The sequence below is a fragment of the Rhincodon typus genome, chromosome 22 (assembly GCF_021869965.1).
Source record: "Rhincodon typus isolate 14 chromosome 22, sRhiTyp1.1, whole genome shotgun sequence".
NCBI classification, from domain to species: domain Eukaryota; kingdom Metazoa; phylum Chordata; class Chondrichthyes; order Orectolobiformes; family Rhincodontidae; genus Rhincodon; species Rhincodon typus.
Window position 1 is genome coordinate 44095364 of NC_063353.1, and position 20751 is coordinate 44116114.

The 20751-nt window shown below is 38.5% G+C and overlaps 1 protein-coding gene across 1 annotated transcript in view; it reads right to left on the minus strand.

Annotated features, from left to right (window-relative positions):
- Positions 1-20751, minus strand: part of LOC109922671 (scm-like with four MBT domains protein 2) — an 88288-nt gene that overhangs the window by 17425 nt on the left and 50112 nt on the right. The window contains exons 9-15 of the mRNA XM_048610003.1: positions 16310-16371; positions 14848-14987; positions 12758-12867; positions 7683-7858; positions 4434-4594; positions 2706-2972; positions 483-611 (exon numbers count right to left, since the gene is read on the minus strand). Of these exons, the coding sequence (XP_048465960.1) occupies positions 483-611; positions 2706-2972; positions 4434-4594; positions 7683-7858; positions 12758-12867; positions 14848-14987; positions 16310-16371 (1045 nt within the window). The remainder of the gene's footprint in view (positions 1-482; positions 612-2705; positions 2973-4433; positions 4595-7682; positions 7859-12757; positions 12868-14847; positions 14988-16309; positions 16372-20751) is intronic.

A 20751-nucleotide genomic window follows, 5' to 3' on the forward strand; every position in this document is an offset into this window, starting at 1 on the left:
TTTCCTGCTCCTCTGATGCTGCTTGGCCTGCTGTGTTCATCCAGCTCCACACCTTGTTATCTCAGATTCTCCAGCATCTGCAGTTCCTACTATCTCTCACCACAATACTCTGTTAGTTATGTTCAATGCTTAAAGGGAGATTGCCTTTAATACACTTTTTGGAAGTTAGTTAGCATGGAGCACTAAATATCACACAAAGATACTTCATTTGTTTTGGGACAGGTAGAAGGATGAACATATTATTCGTGTAAAATATTACCATGGAGAAAGGAAAAAATGCAGCAAGTTTTGGAAGATACAGCAAAATTGCAGGCATCACAAACAAAAAATGAATAATTGTTTCTTGATTCCATTTTTCTCCTTCACAAAAGTTTTGATCTTCTCACGTTATTTTCTGTGACAAATTATTTAATAAACACAATAATATTGATATAACTTCCTCAATATTTTGAATTGTGAAAAGTATCCATTTGTAAAATTACCTGTTCCTGAAATATTTTTGCAAGAGGTGCACAGTCTGTGGACTTAATAAATCTGACAACCTCAGCCACTGACCATTCCAACGGATTACTTTCCAGCACAAGTTTATCATCTTCATTTTGCCTAATTTCCTACAGTAGATATAAAACAAATTAATTAATTATCACATAAAATCATGGATGACCCAAAAAGGAACATCAGAAAAATAAGGATTTCAGAAGCAGTTTTCTCCACAATTAGACCGTAAAATTATTAAAGATGTAATAACTTCAGTGGGTAAAAATACACTTCTGAGTTATGCAGATACAGCAAGTCCCAGCTTGAATATGTTCTGGGGAAGGGTCACTCGGCCTGAAACGTTAACTCTGATTTCTCTCCACCGATGCTGCCAGACCTGCTGAGCTTTTTCCGGCAATTTCTATTTTTGTCTCTGCTTTACAGCATCCACAATTCTTTCAGTTTCCATTGGTTTTGGAACCCCCTATCTCTGCCTATCACTTGCTGCTCTCGTTTTTTGACACGCAAATAGTCCTGCATCGTAGCTTCACCAATCTGATACTTTATTCTTACGTATGCCTGCTGGTGCTCCTAGCATGCCCTTTTGCATTCTTCATTGAACCAGGGTAGATCGTCTGACTCAATGATGCTGATAGAGTGAGAGATATGCTAAGTCATGAGGTTGCAGGTTGTGGTTTAATATAATTCTGCTGTTGCTGATGGCCCACAGCACCTCACGGATACTGAGCCTTGGGTTTCTGATTATCTATCGCATTCAGCACAATGGTGGTGCCACACGACAGGATGGAGGGCACCCACAAGGTGAAGATGGGACTTCTTCTCCACAAGTGCTGTGCAGTGGTCACTCCCATTGATAGTATTACAACTGATATATTGGTGAGGATGAGCAAGATGAGAATGTTGATTCCCTCAACACCTACTCAGTCCCAGACTAGTAGCAATGTCTTTTAGGACTTGACGATCATGGTTAGCAGTGGTGTTGAACATTGAAATCTTCCACTGTGAGTACATTTTACACCCTCACTACCTTCAGTGCATCCTCCAAACAGTGCTCAACATGGAGGACTGCTGATTCATAAGCTGAGGGTGGCTGTACATGGTAATCAGCAGGAGGTTTCCTTGTCCATGTTTGACTTGATGTCATGAGACATCAGGTCTGCAGTCGATGTTGAGGATTCCCAAGGAAAATTCTCCCATACTGCATATCACTGAGCTGCTACCTTTGAGTCCATCCTCCCCGAGGAACATGATATATCCAGGGATGGCCGTGGTGGTGCCTCAGATGTTGTCTGTAATGTACGATCACATGAGCACGACTATGCCGGGTTATTGTGTGACTAGTCTGATAGTTTGCTATTGTCATTTACAATCTCTCGGTTGATTCCTGTCAGATTTCATTCCTTTGAGACGTTTTAGCAGTTTAATACAACTGAGTGGCTTGCTAGACCATTTCAGAGGCAGTAAAGATTCAGCTGCATTGCTGTGGGTCTGGAGTTCCATGTAGGCTAGAACAAGTAAGGATGGGGATTTCATTCCCTAAGGACATTTGTCAACCAGGTGGGGTTTTACAACAATCAACAATGATTTCATGGTCATTAGGTTTTAATTCCAGATTTTGAAGACATCCAATTTGGTCATTTGCCATGATGGGCTTCAAATTTGTGTCCCTCAAGCACTACTTGGGTCTCTAAGTTACTATTCCAGTGACAATACCACTGCCCCACGGACTCCCGAGTGAAACTCAGCACTATTACAGCAAACATTTCCGCTCTGAAAAGATATCAGGAAGACTGATGTAATTTTGTTTGGCTTTCTCTCACTTTCCTATCTCCAACAAATTCTGCCCTTTACTCCCTAGCCCTGCTACATCCATCAACCCTGGGAAACACACACAGAGCTGAATCATTCTTGCAATCTTGGGGACATATTTCAGCACAAGGTAAACTTTCATATCAAGACCAATCTCCCCCTCCTCATTCAAGTTACTCCTTAAAATTCATCTCTTCATCTAAACCTTTGGTTATAATCCTAAGAACACCTTATATGGCTCAACGTCAATTTTGTCCAATAATATTTCTGTGAAACACCTTAGGATGTTTTACAATGTTAAAAGTACTATATAAATACAGGTCACCGTTTTAATACATATAAATTCAACATGAAAATATAAAATAACTACAGTTCACTGAACATGTCGTATAATTTACCTTTGGTGCTGAGCATTTGAGTGAATCATATTTATCATCCTCTGAAAGTGACGATGTCCGCACCCTTCTCTTTCGCTTTGCCCTGTCTACTATGTGAGGCTGAGGTAGCTCTGATGCTGATCTCAGCCGCCGTAAACGTTTTGGTTTGACATCAGGCAACTCAGAAGATGTATCCGTTTGATCATCACGCTGCTCAGAGCTTGTTCCATCACTTCCAGTTTCATCCTCTATCATATCTTGTCCATCTTCCTTCTCCTCTCCATTTTCCTGGAGTTATTTTTGGATAAATACAAATAAGAACATGAAATTAAAAAAATTAAATGTAGATATCTTTGTCTAGGTTAAGAATAATCATTATTCATTGCCTTAAAACTTAAACCCAGCTTAAGGGCCAATAAAAAATAGATGTACTGGTGTCTGTAATCCACAAAAGCATTGTTCTAATCTTATGTGCCCCCATCACAACCCTCCCCTCTTGCACCTCATTTGTATACATGTTACCATGGTCTCTGACTCAATTCCCAACTCTTTCAAAGCGTCACGATGTTCTGTGCAAAATGTTTCTCTTGCTCGCTCTATCCTTTGACAAGGTCCCTCATGGCACATTGGTACAAAAGGTGAAGTCACATAGTATCGGGGTGAGCTGACAAGATGGATACAGAACCGGCTTAGTCAAAGGAGTCAGAGGGTAGTTGTGGAAGGATGCTTTTTGGAATGGAGAGTTGAGACTTGTGGTGTTCCACAGGGATCAGTGCTGGAACGTCTGCTGTTTGTGGTTTACATAAATGATTTGGAAGGAAACATGGTTGGTCCAACTAGTAAGTTTGCAGACAATACAAAGATTGGTGGAGTTATAGAAAGCGAGGGTATAGAAAAGGTTTACTAGGATGTTGCCTGGCATGGAGGATTTTAACGATGAAGAAGGTTGGAGAGACTGGGTTTTTTTTCACTGGAACGCACTAAGTTGAGGGGTGACCTGATAGAAGTTAATAAGGTTGTGAATGGCATGGATAGAGTGGAATGTATGAGGGTTTTTTCCCAGGGTGGAGGGGTCAATTACTACAGGACATAGGTTCAAGGTGCTAGAGGGACAGCGGAGGAGTTAAGAAAGATGTGGGAGGGGCAAGTTTTCCATACAAAGGGTGGCAAGTGCCTGGAATGCACTGCCAGAGATGGTGGTAGAAGCAGACACAACAGCAGCATTCAAGAAGCACGTGGGCGAATACGTGAATAGGAAGGGAATAGAAGGAAACGTACCCTATAAGTGAAGGCAGTTTTAGTATGGAAGGGCACAATGTATCAGCATAGGCCTGGAGGGCTGAATGGCCTGTTCCCGCGCTGTGTTGTTCTTTGTTCTATACTAAGTATTTTAACCCACATATAGTTGTATAAACAGAAGTACAATAGGAAAAAAAACACACAATTCTATATACCAAGCAAATGCTAAATCATGCCAATTCTTTGTGCTTAGATAAAAGCAAAATACTGTGGACACTGGAAATCTGAAACAGAAAATGCTGAAGAAATTCAGCACGTCTGACAGCATCTGTGGAGACAGCAACAAAGTTAACATTTCAAATCCGATATGACTCTTCTTCAGAATATTCAGTTCTTCAGAGGAAGCTGCTGAATTTCTCCAGCATTTTCTGCTTTTATGTGAGGGTAGTGCAATTACCACATTCAGTCAGCTACTTGCAGTTGCCTGTATAAATAAAATACAGCTGATACCTGTGGAGCACAATCCACTGATGTGGATGAGCGCTTTTTCTTTTGGACAAAGCAAGACCTGCGTTTTTTCCTGCGTTTAGTGGGTTTTTTATTGTTGCTTTCTATGTTGCCATATCCAACAGGAGGTCTGATGATTTTCTTCTTTTTTCCATAGTAATAAGCTGGGACAAAAAAAAAGTATCCAATCAGTACGAACAGATGAGCAAGGAACAAGAATAGGCCATTTGGCTCTTTAAGCCTTCATACCAACTCTGCCATTCAATAAGATCATCGCTGAACTGATTTTAACCTCAACTCTACATTTCTGTATATCCCTGATAATCTTTCAGTCTCTTGGTAATCAAGAATCTATCCACCTCTGCCTTAAAAATATTTAAAGATCTTTCATCTGCTGCTTTTTGAGAAATTCCAAAAGGTTCATAGCCCTTACAGCATAAATGATTCCTAATTTTTTCTTAAATGGGCGACCCCTTATTTTTAAACGATGACCCCTAGTTCTCGCTCCTCCTACGAGAGGAAACATCCTTTTAACATCCACCCAGTCAAGTCCCTTCAGGATCTTGTACATTTCAATTAAGTCATCTCTGACTTTTCTAAAGTCTGAAGTATACAGGCCCATCCTGTCTAGCCTTTCCTCATAAGGCAATCCACTCATTCAGCTTTTACTCTATGAACCTTCCCTGAACTGCTTCCAATGTATTACCATCCTTGCACAACTACAGTGGCCCCTACTGTGTATATAGTACTCCAGATCCAATGTCACCAGTGCACTGTATACCTGAAGCATAACCTCCCTGCAATTCAATTCCCCTCATAATAAAATATAACATTCCATTAGCTTTCCTGCTTACTACCCTTCTGCAATTCATGCATTGTGACACCTGGATTACTTTGCATCACAGGTCTCTGCAACATTTCAACGTTTACAGGATGCAGAGCTGGGCAAAGTGGCAGATGGAATTCAACCCAGAAAAGTGTGACATGATTCATTTTGGAAGGTCGAATTTGAATGCAGAATACAGGGTTAATGGCAGGATTCTCGGCATTGTGGAGGAACAGAGGGATCTTGGGGTCCATGTCCATAGATCCCTCAAAGTTGCTACCAAAGTTGACAGGGTTGTAAAGAAGCGTATGGTGTGTTGGCTCTCATTGGCAGGGGAATTGAGTTTAAGAGCCATGGGGTTATGCTGCAGCTCTATAAAACCCTGGTTAGACCACACTTGGAATATTGCGTTCAGTTCTGGTCACCTCATTATAGGAAAGATGTGGAAGCTTTAGAGAGAGTGCACAGGAGATTTACCAGGATGCTGCCTGGACTGGAGGGCATGTCTTATGAGGAAAGGTTGAGGGAGCTAGGGCTTTTCTCATTGGAGCAAAGACGGATGAGAGGTGACTTGATAGAGGTGTACAAGATGATGAGAGGCATAGATAGAGTGGATAGTCAGAGACTTTTTCCCAGGGCGGAAATGACTATTACGAGGGGGCATAATTTTAAGGTGACTGGAGGAAGGTATAGGGGAGATGTCAGAGGTAGGTTCTTCACTCAGAGAGTGGTGGGCGTGTGGAATGCACTGCTGGCAGTGGTAGTGCAGTCAGATAATTTAGAGACATTTAAACGACTCTTGGATAGGCAAATGGAGAATAGTGAAATGTAGGGTACGCAGGGTAGTTTGATCTTAGTAGGATAATAGGTCGGGACAACATCATGGGCCGAAGGGCCTGTACTGTGCTGTATTGTTCTATGCTCTATATCATGCTCTTTTTCATTCTACCAATTGGACAATTTTCCACTCGCCCATATTGTACTCCACTTAACAGATCTTTGCCAACTCACTTAACCTCCCTATATCCATTTGTAGGTTCACTATGTCCTTTTCACAACTCACTTTTCTACGTAGGTTTGTGTCATCATCAAATTAGCTTCCATACCTTCAGTCCCTGCATCCAAACCATTTATATAAACTGTAAGGAGTTGAGACATCAGCACTGACCCCTGTGACATATTACCTCATGAAATCCTGTCTACCAGGAAAAAGACCCATTTATTCCTACTCTGCTTTTTGTTAGTGAGCCTATCTTGCATCCATGCCAACATATGATCCTCTACACCATAAGATTTTATTTTCTCCAATAACCTTTGATGTTGCACTTTCTCAAATGCCTTCTGGATAACTTAAGTACAATACATTCACTGGTTCCTCTTTATCTACATTACAAGTTACTTCTTTAAAGAACTCCAATAATTAATTAAATATGATTTCCCTTTGATAAAACCATGTTGACTCTGCCTGATTACCTTTAACTTATCCAACTGCTCTGTTATAATATGCTTAATAATAGCTTCTAACGTATACACAAGATCATCACTATCTGTTAGTATTAAATATGAAGATCAAACAATTCATTCCTATGATGCAGAATAAGTTTAAACTGCAGAAATTTGCTTTTCTTCATTTTATTTTAATTTGTGAGAAACATTGGTCAGGTCAGTGATGAATTGGTGGTGTCATTAATATTAATGTGTCACTTCTAACGACTACATCCTTTAAGAAAACTTTGTGCTACTTTAGACCTTCCTCCCCCCAGTCTTTAAGTAAGTTCAGAATACTTTTTGAACATGTATTCTAAATAGATATTTGTTAAAGATGCAAGGTGTTCATTAAAACATAAAATATATTGGTTCCAATCCTATACTAGTACAGGAACTGATAAATATAGCACCAGCAAATACACAAAGTAGTTAGGTAGTATTACCAATACTAATCCAAAGCAGCTGCATTAAAAGTACAAGAGTGAAGCAATCTAGGAGGGTGAAAAAGCAAATTGTTCCCAAATCACTCTGAACGGTTCTCTGCAATCAATTTCAGGATGTACAGAACACCCTGTACTGGTTTCCTCGCCTTCCTTCAAATTCTTGCCTTACTTCAAACTCCTGAATGGGAGAAGAACTCTGTGGCCCAAACGGATACAAATGACATTTTAATAAGACTAAAAGTTTGTCTTAATGTTCTGTAAATAGCATTACAGGAATTGTAAAAGAATATTTTACAAGGGCAGCAAAGGCTTTGTATTTTTGATAGAGGCATCAATGGATTCAAAACAAATAATGCTTGTACTGTACTTATATAGCTATGCCAATGCACAAATAAACCATTTACTTTCAACAGAATTTGATAAAACAGCTTACTATTTCCAACTCATATTAAGACTGCTAGGTCATAATAATATTTGCCTAGTTATAATACTTACTGTATTTTGTTTTTGTGTGAACAGAGCAGTTCTCAGGGCATTTGTCAGTAACCATGAGCGGTCCAAACAAGTTTGGGCAGCATTCTAACTTCATGCAAGTCCTTCTGCAGAAATCTGCAACCCGATCTGCTGTCCTTACAATTTTCATAATTGCTCTGTATGTTTTCCCTTTGTACCTTAAAATAAAATGATAAAAATAATCCAATTGAAACAATTTAATAATTACTTAAAACATACAGCTGAAGTTAGTTTTTTTGCTCCACTTGTTTTATTTATTAGATAATTGTTTAAATTGCTTAAAAACAGGCAACACCTGAATTTGACATTAACAGCCTGCATTCTAGCTTTTACTGTGCAACCAGAAATAATGTTTTTTTAAACTTAATTTTCACAAAAAGTACAAGGGGAGATCAGAACCTTTAAAGCCTTTTATGATTAGTACATTTGAACTCCAGTAGCTTACTGAATTTATCCGATAAACCGCTAAGACCTACAGATCTACATGACTCCACATTTGCAGTGTCCCTCTATTTGGATTAGAATTCCTCAGTCAAAGCAGCAGTAGGGATGCTACAATTGTCCCAGCAAGGGATGAGTGATCAGAGTCCCTCCTCCCAATGGCTGTTGAGCAATCCTATCATTAACAGTTAGTAGAAAAATGTCCATTTTGTTAGACAATGAAAAATACATTAAAATATTTTGAGGCAAAGTCTTCTTTATTTCAAAAGGTTAAAGCAAAGCTTCTGTAATATGAGACTAATAACAATGTAAAAAACAATCCTCTAAATATAACATCACCACTAAAATATCACAATCAGAAGAATAAAAAATACTTTAAATAAAATTAATGATTTTCCACTCATGTTCATATAGGAACAGATTCATAGATTTCTTAATGTTGCATCATGCTATTCTTTGCAGTCATATCTTTTCATTTAAAGATCATAATATCTTTATTCCAAGTTTTGAGATCTTGTGTTAAAAATCCTCTTCATATACTGACAGCTTTCAGCAGTTTTACATTTTATGCAACTTTGGATTTACTGATTGATCGTTAAAGAAATAAAATATTCAAGACAACAAAAGTACATTTGCTATACATGTACATTAGAACTCAGTTGACCAAACATTATAATATGCTTCAATAAATCTGAACATGTACTCAGCTGCAGCAGCAACAGTTCTTTGTCAGTCTAAAAAGTACTAAAGAAACTCATACCAACAAGCTGAAAGCTAAAGCAGGCATTTATATCAATAATGCACCAAATTGGTCTGTTGTAAAGGAATTTTAATGTTTGTTGCTAAGATTATAGGTGACAACAACACGGACTTATAGGGAACTTTCCACAACACTTCATGAATATCTATGATAAAATTGGATGCTGATTCAAATGAGGGGATATTGTGAGGGATGGACAAAATTTTGGTCAATACGCATTTTAAAGAGGGCCTTAAAAGAGAGGATAACATGGACAGTGAGGCTTTTAGACAGTGAAATTAAGGACATGAGAATTATACAATTAACATGACCACCAATGGCAGCGTAATAAAAGGAGACATTACAAGAGTCCAGACGCCAAGCAGGATGACATTTGGATAGGTGACTAAAATCTTGATCAGCAATAGATTTGAGGGGGGGGAGGTGGAGTGGTATTTTGAAGAAATGCCAAAGCCTAGGGCCTAATCAGTTGAAGGCACCGAAGAAACTGGGCAATAGACCAGTTAGAAGAGGAATTCCTGGATGGCTGTAGAGCTGAAACAGATCAGATGGAGAAGAATAAAGACATTTTTTGAAAGCATAAGTGTTAGGAGACCAACAGCCAATGTAGATCAGTGATTTTATTACCACAAATAACCGGATTTTCCGCCTTGCTTTGAAACTTGGAGCACTGCACACATGTGCAGTATCATGTGATTTTGAGGGGTTGTTCTCAGTTTGACTGTTGTAGCTGTACATGGTTCAGGTTTTAGGGTATCAGTTCCCAGTACTGCATTACACTGTCATGGACCAAAAGCATGGATGTCAGTGATGGGAATGCTTAACTGTGACAGACAAACATTTTGACCAGTAATCACTGGTGGAGATTTGCATACAAATAATGGAGAAATTAATGAAGTACTTCCGGTGAAGTCAATTAATATTTTGGTTTGACAGGTTTGTGGCACCATATTATTGCATTTCCAAATTAAAGGGAAGATGCAGCTGCCAGTTGTAGAATCATTCACCATTTGAGACCTACTGAAAAGGTAGCGAGGACAAAATTCCAAATTATACAACCAACACCCATAAAAAGTTTAATAAACTTATAGACTAATTTAAACAGTACAATCTAAAAGCAAATTAGAGCGTTAAACATATACCACGAGATCTGAACATTAAGCTGGATATTGCCAAGGATGTCAAAGAAGCAAGAAGGTGTTAACAATATCCAATTGGCCCTCTAAGTTGTCAGATAGCCCTATCCGACTTCCATCATTTTATTTTTTGAACGCCTATCATTTCTCCTCTACAAAACGTTGAGGTATTTTTTCATTTGGAAAACCCAGTTAAATCCAAAGAGTCAGCCCAAATGAATGAAATGCCCTCCAGAGCATCATAGGACCTTTCCCATGATTGTGGTCCATGTGGCAAGATCATTGTGGGGCTCTGCTCCCCCAGCCAATGATGAATGAGACAGGGATAAGGATGGTAAATCACAGGAGAGGGGACGTTTTGAAGCAAAGGTAAACTCCTTGTCTGAAGACAGGTCTTTTAATTGGGCACAGTGTTTTGCAACAATGGACCCATATATCACCCCTGGAATGGCTGCGAAGCAGTGTGATGCCAACAGTGTGGGTTCAATTCCCATTACTGGCTGAGGTTACCATGAAGGACTCTCCTTTGCAAACTTTCCCCTCGCCTGAGGTATGGTGGCCCTCAGGTTAAATCACCACCAGCCATCCCTCTCCACTGAGAGAGTAGCCCTATGGTCTGGTGATTTGGCCTGTAACAAAGTTGACTGGGTTTGCTGGGTGGTCTTTTGCAGGCACGGTAAACCCATCCCATCATCATTAAATTCCCGAGCCACCACTAAATTAGGCTCAGGAATGAAGTGTATCAAATTGACTCATTAAATAAGCCTAATCGACAGGCAGGAATTCTATATCAGTCCCTTTCACTCTTTGACGTGACTGGGGCATACTTTGGCCATAGGACCACAACCATGATGAAATGGACCCATCTGCAGTATTTCCCACTGAGTACGGGATTAAATTCAGCACAATGTTTCAGCATTGATACATAAGCAACTTAATATCAATCTACTTCCTTTCAGCAGAAGAAATCCAATACATGACGTAGAAATTGTTGATCATGATCTGGCTTTAAGGGGCAACTTTCCTATTTTAGACATCCATGCCATGAAGCAGCACCACTGGAAGGAAACTAGTCTATGGTATAAATGCTTGCTGAATAAAAAAAATGCTGAGATTTGTGAGGCACAGAGTAAAGGGGTAGGCACCATATAAAAAGAATCTACATTAACTTAAGAGAGTTGAAATAAATTACCTTTTTTAAAAAATGATCTATTTATATCCATTAAGTGTTTTCAGTTCTACGCACTTGGTTTAGTCATGACAACTTAACTTGATTAGTCACTGTATTTACTGCATCAAAACAAAAAAGCTGAACTACTTGACGTTCCAGTCTTTTACATGCTAATCATGCTTTTATGTGCAAAAAACTCTCTAAGTAATCACCTTCAGTAGGTCAAAATGGATAATAACATACACTATACAAAATAGAAACTCAGTTATTTTGAATTTTTTTTATGAAAGTCAAAAACTCAGTTTCAAACAGGTAGCACTTAAAAGCATAAAACCTAATATTGTACTTTGTATGCTTTTGGCAGCTAATTCTACATACGCATTGTAGTCAGAAAAAAAATGAAAAAGGAGCATTTTCTGTGAACAAACATATTACAAAACCTAATAATGCAATTTATAAAGTCTATAAATTTTTAACAACACATCTGGGTATAAAACTAAACTGATTAAAAAATATATATGAACATTAACCTTAATGAGGTGATAATGCAGTCTCAAGAGTTGTTTTACAAATCTGTAAACTTTTTAGAGAAAAAGTACTAATTATATAGAAATTATATTTTTTCAGTGAATTTTACATGTAAAAGCGCAAAACCCTTGCTATAGTTTGCCAAGCAATAAAACATCAACAGTAATTGAGTTAATCTCTGCCTAAACCACCTGCAATAGGGTTAGGGTTAGGAACAAACATTTTAAGTGCTAATGAAAGATCACAACTGACTTTAAACGGTAATTGTTCTCTCCATGGATGCTGCCTGATCTACTGAATACTTCCAGCGCGTTCTACTTTTATTCAAGATTTTCAGCAACTCCTGTTTCTTTGGACAAATGTAACAGGACAACAAATATCCTTTATAATAACTCAGCAATTTCCAAGGAACAGCTTCATTGGATTTGTATATCATGGATGTGGTTTATTTTTCAGTGCAGCTACCAGGGATGTATGATTGGCCCTTCTTCCATTGTTCACTGACATTCCTGATTCAGTGCCAATGTATTGTATATGTTTAAAAATATTATTTGTGTGTGTTTTGAAGAGCTAGCTTCAACTAATACTCATGTATTTTACTGTTGTATAATGTTAAATGCACTTCTTGAAGATTACTTGTGATTTAAGTGCAACTTACAACTTGTTATTTTTATCATTTCTCAGCATGTATGCTGACAATTAAAATGCAATACTCAATAACCACAAAACAACTACACAGGAGCACTGGACACCTGTTTCACAATGTGTGTATCATACTTCTGTGACAGGAAGTGCTCAGGAAACTGCTGCTTTCTTCTTTCAGTTGAATGAAAGAATTAAGCTGATAAACATCTAAAAGTGAGATTTATAAAAGTGCACAAAGCACTTTGGGTTAACTGAAAAGCAGGCAAGTTATCTTTTGCAACTCACACATTGTGAGTTATATACTCAATATTATTCAGTGATTTACTTATTACAAAACCAACTAGTCACATCTTCATGCAAGCACGGTTCCACTTACTTGGCTTTCAGTGTCTCTTCCTGACAATTCCACTCTGGGTCATCTTCAAGCTGCAATTCCCGGAGCACCCGGCCTGGTTTGTAGGCTGCATTAATTAACAGATTAAGAACCTATTTGAAAGGCAACAAAAAGTACAAAGATCAATTCTAATACTCATGATCTCAAAATGAAAACCAAATTATCAAGGGTGTACACATTTTGTCTGAATATTTCAATTATGAGAGATATTGGTTGCATAAAATTCTTTTCCCATGCATCTGGTGACAATGCTGAAGAGACTGGCTGTCTACAAGATATTTTAATGAGGCTCCTCTTAGCAGATCAAGCTTTTTGTCAAAGGTCTACAATTTTAGAAGTCAGGAACAGCAGCTTGTACCAGTTCAGAACTCTTGTCAACATCTATTTGGACTAATTCAGAGTATCACATAATTGATGAAATTGAAATTGAAATAATTAAGTGGAAAAGAAAGCCTATATTAAAGAGATTTGTACAACATACAGAATTATATCCATTGTAAATCATGAACTTAGTGCACACAAGATTTTTCAAGTTTCAGGTGTGTCTATGAGTTATTTACTAAATGTGGTTGCTCCTGTAAATAGTGTTGCACTAAGTTCCAATGTGTGATGTATTTGCCAAATGGAGATTCTTCCTTAATTTCCTTTTTGTGCATGCTAGTTATAAAACTAAAACCAACATTAGCATGTTTTGTAATATTACTGTATATACTATCGACAGGAAGGTATTAAAAACATCAGGGTCTTCTTTCTATACAGTGGCATTGCAAGACAATTGATTCATTCTTTTTTGACCAACCTTCGGTGACCAACTAACACCCTAGTGCAAAATTATTAATGATAATTCAAAATTCAATAGTAATGGTAATTCAAAATGAACAGAATTCCAGGCCCAAAGTTCCATGAACTTCATAGCCAGTTCAAAAGTAGAGCAATTCTCTTGCTCCCTCTCAAAGTGGAATTTCCAAATATCAGTGGGATCAAAACCAACTGCGGGTATGATTTCAAGAATGCAGTCCTGGAGATTGTTTCACAACCCTGATGCCTCTGGGATTGTGCCAAATTTTCAAAGGGCAGGTGGAGAGGGGGGAACAAGCAACCTGCTTGTCATCATATTACTGGGTCAATAGGGTATGAGTTATCATGGCACAGAAAGAGCCCATTCAGCCCATCAAATTCATATTTGATTTCCATAGAGTAATCCAGTCAATCCCATTACCATAGTCCCACAGTCCGTAAAGTTCATCTAACTTAAGTGCCCAACAAGCACATGAAAGGGTACATGCAGTTAGGAACAAGAGTTTCAATGTTTATTTTGGTGAACCCAAATAATCTGGTGCATGTTAGTGCCCAGCTGTCAGGTTAACTGCAGGAAGGTTTGAAATTTTATATTTATTTACTAAGAAGGGAAATTTGATGGGTCAACTGCCACCAGGTCCCGTGCTGTAATTTGAATTTTTTCGAATGGCCACTTTCCTTTCCTTCCACTTCCTGCCCCTCTTATGAGATGCCTGCTCTATTCAGCAAGGCAGCAGCAACCTCCATCATGGCAGCAATCTTCCTTAGGTGCTGGTGGCAGACAGGCAGCTCCCCACCTCCTGAAAGCTCCTGTTTTTTCTGATTGAATAATGGGCTCACCTCCTGGCCAATTAGATCACTTGCATTTAAAAATTACATAGCAAGAGATCATGGCTGAGCCATGAGTTGGAACTGTGCTCCTTCCAGGTGGCAGGTTCTACATTGAAAACCTGGTCCTTGATCTCAAATTTGCATCTATCATCATCTTCCTACACGCTCTGTCTCATCCTTTTCTATTACTCTTCATTCTATTTACATTACTCAGGCTATAATTGTAATTGATACTGTTTTGCTGCTAAGCATGCTAATTTCCTACAGTTAACATTAAATTTATTTCAAATGTTTAATATGGAGGGTGGAATTTTAATAGGTTACGAAGTTCTAAATTTGGAACCTATGGGCATTTTGGTTTTATTGAAGAAAATATTAGCCCTCAATTTTGAAGTATTCTCATTAATTAAGTAAACTGGTTTTAATGTTTCCATCCATCCTACCTCTTTCAGAACAAGTACACATTTTCCAGGTCCAACTGATTGAGGAAGTTCTGCTATTCGTCCTTTGTTGAGATATGGACCTGAGAAACAGCGATGATTGAAATATATTTTGGAACAGCAGTACTTGCCATTGGTAGTGCCTACATAAAGAAAGAAAATAAGCTTTTCCATGATTTGGGTTTTATTATGAATAGCTATGTTAAAATTGAGGAGACCTAACCATAACAGAAACCTGCAATGTAAGACAAAGGATGTAAATGATAAAATAAATAAAACCAAAAAGTGTTTCTAATCTAAATAAGGTTTTAATTACCTTTGTGTGAAAACATGCAGATATACAAACTGATTGACAGAGAAAAGTAAAGAAAATCAAAGTTCTGATTTTAATTTGGGAGGGGAAATTGGCTGAGTGCAGAGAACAGCTGCAACAACTGTCTTGGGCTCAAAATAGTGTGGCCCAGGCTACATCAACTCCCAGGTCTCTTCGGAGGGAAGATTTAATTTACTGCTGAAACTGGCAGAGTGGCAGCTGGCTAGCAGGCAGGACCTCTTCCTGGCCTCACAAAGCATCTGAGGAGAGGTGGAAAAAAAATTGACTTGCTTCAACCTCTTGTCCTCCCAACCCCTCTTCTTACTTTAGTGTCCCTATATAAAACCATAACTGACTCCCCTATGCAAGCCCTCTATTAGAATAAAGTCAAATATCAGTGACAACATCACAGCCCAACTTGCAGATTTGAAGGACCTGCCAGTACCAAAGGGCGCCTGTCTCACACTTAGGGTTTGCAACTGGTAACTGGGTCATGAGTGCACAATCAGTTTCACCAGAAACACAGCTAGGGACTCGTAACTCTCAGGAGTTAACACTAGATGTAATCTCAACCTAATCTTCCGGAAAGCAATTGATGGGATAAATCTAGCAACTTAACCCATGGAAAACAATTCAAGGGTAAGAAATGGTGTTTTGCCCACTGAGCTCATCTTTTAGTACACCAATTCATCCAGCCTAGCATAATGGCATTTAACATGACCTGATAAGATTTAAAAAACACTGAAAAACATTTTCAGTTAGTACACATTACTTTTAACAAATTTGTAATCATATTTTATTTTCCTACTGACTGCTTTACTTTCCAGTTTCTGGAGTGGCTTTATTATAGTCAACCTTTTTTTTCTCACTAGATTGTTGAACTTAAGCTTGCTCAATTTGCCCTAAGTCATAACGTTGGATCATTGGTGTGGATATTTCATTTTAACTGTTTGGGTGTAATTGTGACCTGTACTACCTGCTGGAATGAAATCAAGCAGGATGTAAAATGGATGTTTGACCTAAAACTGCCTAGTTCCCCTGGACAAGTTAGATTAAAATTAGCCTTTTAATCACTCCAACCAACCTTGATTCCTATGCATTTAGACCATTGGACGTTGTTATTTAATCAGTATTCTTCAATTAGTAACTTACCAGCTTCTGATGTTATAGGGCAAGACTCATGAGGGACAGGTTCCACAGGTATGGCATGAAGTCTATCATTAGAAACAAAAGAAGTAAAGTTCAGAACTGCAAGTTTGGAACTAGTGCTACAGCCCAGGAATAAAAAAAAGTTATACTGTTCGTTTGATCAGACTAGCTACTATGTGGTGATGTATTGAGCATACTGATCCAATGCAATCAGTTTCCCCTTGATTGTAAAATGTAAAGCATACTGCAATCATGAAACTATCCAAATTCGACTCAGACTTCTATTCTAAAAGTCAAACTATCCAAAAACTAAGACTTTACAAGACTTTTCATGCAGCATTACTCTTAACTGAGTTGCTATACACACAGTGAACTGTTATACGAGCAAATTCTGCCAATCTGAACCAAACTGTAATGGTTTTTGATTAATTCAATAAACTGAGTTACTTTCTTGGGATTGAACTGTTAGCTTTATATTTCTAAATTTAAATTCATTAACAGGTCAACCAGCCAAATGGATGCTTTAGGGATAGAGTGGTATTGCACAGGTTTATGGCCTTCTCATGAGTTCTTCTCAAACAATTGTTGTGGAGACATAAAACAGAAATGAGTTGCTTCCTTATTGTATCATGACGACATCAGAAAACAAGTCTCCTCAGCAGTTTATTGTCGTGGGTAGTTGTTTTCATTACAGATCTACCAGTAGACTTCTTGAATTTCTTTTAATCTAGGGATTTGAAACCATTATGTTTGAAAATTTATTCAGATTTGCCTCCCTTATGACTTCGAAGAAAACTGCATTTAAACCCTGATTTTTCTAAAAATCTTATTCTTAAGAAGATTACCTTTATAAATTTTAAAACTAATGCGTTCTTTCTAATAAAAAAAAGGGACATTTAGTGCTGGTCATTAAGCTAGTCTGGGCAGTAAAAGGGAAATAAATTCTCTATTCTTCACCACAGTGCTAACTGCTTTCTACTGGTCTTTAGCCTCTCAATTTCATAATGTTTTACCTCAGTGAATCAATTCTATTTTCTCCTCCCATGAGCCAAAGCATCTCTCTAATATTCACCTATTTTAGATGTGACCCTAAGCAATGAGTGCCACTGGTAATTTGAACCAGCACAGTCTAACCTAATGCAGGTCTCACCTGATGTACACATTTTCCAAATTAGTTTTAACAAGATCATAGGACATTGGAGTGAAAATAGGCCATTCAGCTTACTGAGTCTGCTCTACCATTCAATGAGATCAAACCTGATCTGATAGTCTTCAATTCTACTTGCCTGCCTTTTCCCCAGATCCCTTGATTCCCTTACTGATTAAAAATCTGTCTCTCAGCCTTGACTATATTTAATCACCCAGCATCAACAGCCCTACGTGGTAAAGAATCTCACAGATTCATCACTACCCTCAGAGAAGAAATTCCTAATCTCTGTTTTGAATGTGCAAACACTTATTCTGAAAATATGCCCTCTGGTCCTGGGCTCTCCCACAAGGGGAAACAATCTTTCCGCATCTACCCAGTCAAGGCCTTTAAAGAATCTTACGTGCTTCAATGAGGTCACCTCTCATTCTTCTGTATTCTAATGAGTATGGCCCAATATAATGAATCAATCCTCATAAGACAAACCCTTAACACCTAGTATCAGCCTAGTGAATCTTCTCTGGACTGCCTCCAATACTAGCATATTTTCCTTAGATAAACAGCCCAAAGCTGTTCACAGTATTCCAGCTGTGGTCTGATTAGTGCCTTGCTAAGTTTTAGCTACACTCCTCTACTTTTATGCTCCATTCCCTCTGAAATAAAGGCCAATATTCCATTAGCTTTTCCTATTACCCATTGAACTTAAATGTTATAGCTTTTTTTGACTCATGGATAAAGAACTCAAATCTCTGTGCTCTGTAGCTTTCGGCAAACTTTTTCCACTTAAATAATATTCAGTTTCTCTAGTTTTCCTGCCAAAGTGCATCATCTTCACATTAAATTCCATCTTCCAGGTTTTTACCCACTCACTTAACCTGTCCATAATCCCTCTGAAGACTCCTTGTGTCAGCCTCACCACTTGACTTCTCACCTAACTTTGTGTCGTCAGCAAACCTGGCTCTCGTACAGTCATTTTCCTCAATCAAGTCATCGATATATATGATAATAATTATGGCCCTAGTGCTGATCCCCGTGGCACACTACTAGTTACAGTTTGTCAGCATAAAGATGCCCCCTTACGCCAACTCTCTGTCTTTTATTAATTAGCCAATGCTTTATCTATGCTAATATACTACCTTCAACATTATGGGCTCTTAGGTTATTAATAGAATAGAATATTCTTTATTATCACATGTACTCCACAGTGAAAAGCTTTTACAATGTCTGCCCCTTATGGCGACATCTTAGGTACAAGTACCTAGGTACAAATCTTGGAACGAGCCCCTGTGTGATATATTGACAGATATATGAATAGGCAGGGAATAGATAGGGACTGCGTAGAGGCACAAATAGTTAACGTTCCTACATTTTTCGATGGAGAAGGCATTCCTGACAGAAGGATTCACTGGGAAAGCATTCCTGACAGAAGACTTTGAAGACACAGAACATTCCAGAAGACATAACCTGGCTGTAACTTTGAGAGACTAAATTCTAATTTTTAAAAATTTTATACATGTGGGACTTGTATTTATTGGAGCAACATACCATTATAATCTTGTTTTACTCGGGAATAGTTAGTAGTTAGAATGGGTTTATTCGCTTTGTTATTAGTTTAGTTAATTCGTTCACTGTTACAGTTAGATATATAAACTGTTACTGGTTGATTATAGAGTGAGTGTTGGGGCTTTATTTTATCTAACCACTCCTTTATAACAGATTGGGGGGTTCTTTTAACAGATTATTGGGAGAGGCGTGCACCTCTGGGTTTAGCCATGTTGGTGTGGGGGGGGGTGCGGTTGGCGATCTCCACTTTATAATACCAGGGAGCCCTGGGTTCAAGTGCCACCTGCTCCAGCTGTGTGTAACAATATATCTGAACAGGTTGATTAGAAAAGTAGGTTAATAATAATGAAACAAATCACCAATGCTTCATATACCTACTAAGCCAACAGTTTTGACAGAGTTGGTTTTAAAATGAAGGTTAGACTGCAAACAAAAGGAGACGTATTGTAAAACTGGAAGACAGATCTTAAGAGAAGGGCTAATCTTGTAGCAACAAACAATAAAACAACGGGTGTAATTTCCCCCCCTCTGGATGTGACGAAAGTGGAAATAATTGGACAAGTTGGTCTTGCAGAGATACTTGACCTCTTTATGCGACCCTCGCGAAGTGTTGAGTAGGAAGGAGCACTGGAACTTTGACTCACCAGCAATTAACGCCCTGAAGTAGTCAATTAATGGGCAGTTGCCACCTTCCAATTGAGAAAAGTGGCTGGTTTCCCTATAGGTTAACCAGGGAGATTTGTCTTTGTTGCGGGGTTCCATTTTCCCCATTCTGGGAGTAATTGACAGTACAGACGGGGAACTATAGGGTGGCTACACCCTGCCCTTGCATTCAACCACCCTGTCCCACCTCTCCCCATCAACTTTATCCTGTGATAAGGAATGGAAGAAAGACGAGCTTCCTGTTTGGTATCCTCTGAAGAGAAAATATCGACCAATAGTCCTCAGGGCCCAAAAATTGCCAACCCTTTTGGTGAGCTGGGATGTCACTGTCGAGACCTATGATGCATCAAGAAGCTCTCCATTGTTGACCAGTCAGTTCTTTTCAGAATCACTGGCACTCATTATAGCAAGTTTTCTTGGTGTTGGGAGTGGCAAGATGGTTGACACGCAGCACGCCTGCCCCCACACATTGGCCAAGACTTTCCCTTTTTCTGACAACGTATCAATTGAACTGAAATGAAAATTTGCCTTTTAGAAAAAGCATTGCAGCAAAACATACATGACCTGAAATAATTATTTTTAGACACTGCAAGAGATTTTTGACAAAGTACAGAAATATTTAAAATATATAATTTAGAAACAAATCAGATTACACGTTAGTGTAGCTGACACTGTTCCAATGAATCAATGATTATAAAAAGTGACATTACAAAGCTATCAGAAATTTAAATAAAGCAGCAATGTCAATCTCCGATCCAAATCACTAACTACAAATTATGATACAATTGACAGCGAAGCTTTGTACAGCAATAGACTTCTGGTTAGGACAAAGGTATTGAAGTCCACTTGGTTTCAATTCAATTTTTAACTTGAGATAACAAGGTGTAGAGCTGGATGAACACAGCAGGCCAAGCAGCATCAGAGGAGCAGGAAGGCTGACGTTTCGGACCTAGATCCTTCTTCAGAAATGGGGGAGGGGAAGGGTTCTGAAATAAATAGGGAGAGAGGGGGAGGCGGATAGAAGATGGATACAGGAGAAGATAGGTGGAGAGGAGACAGACAGGTCAAAGAG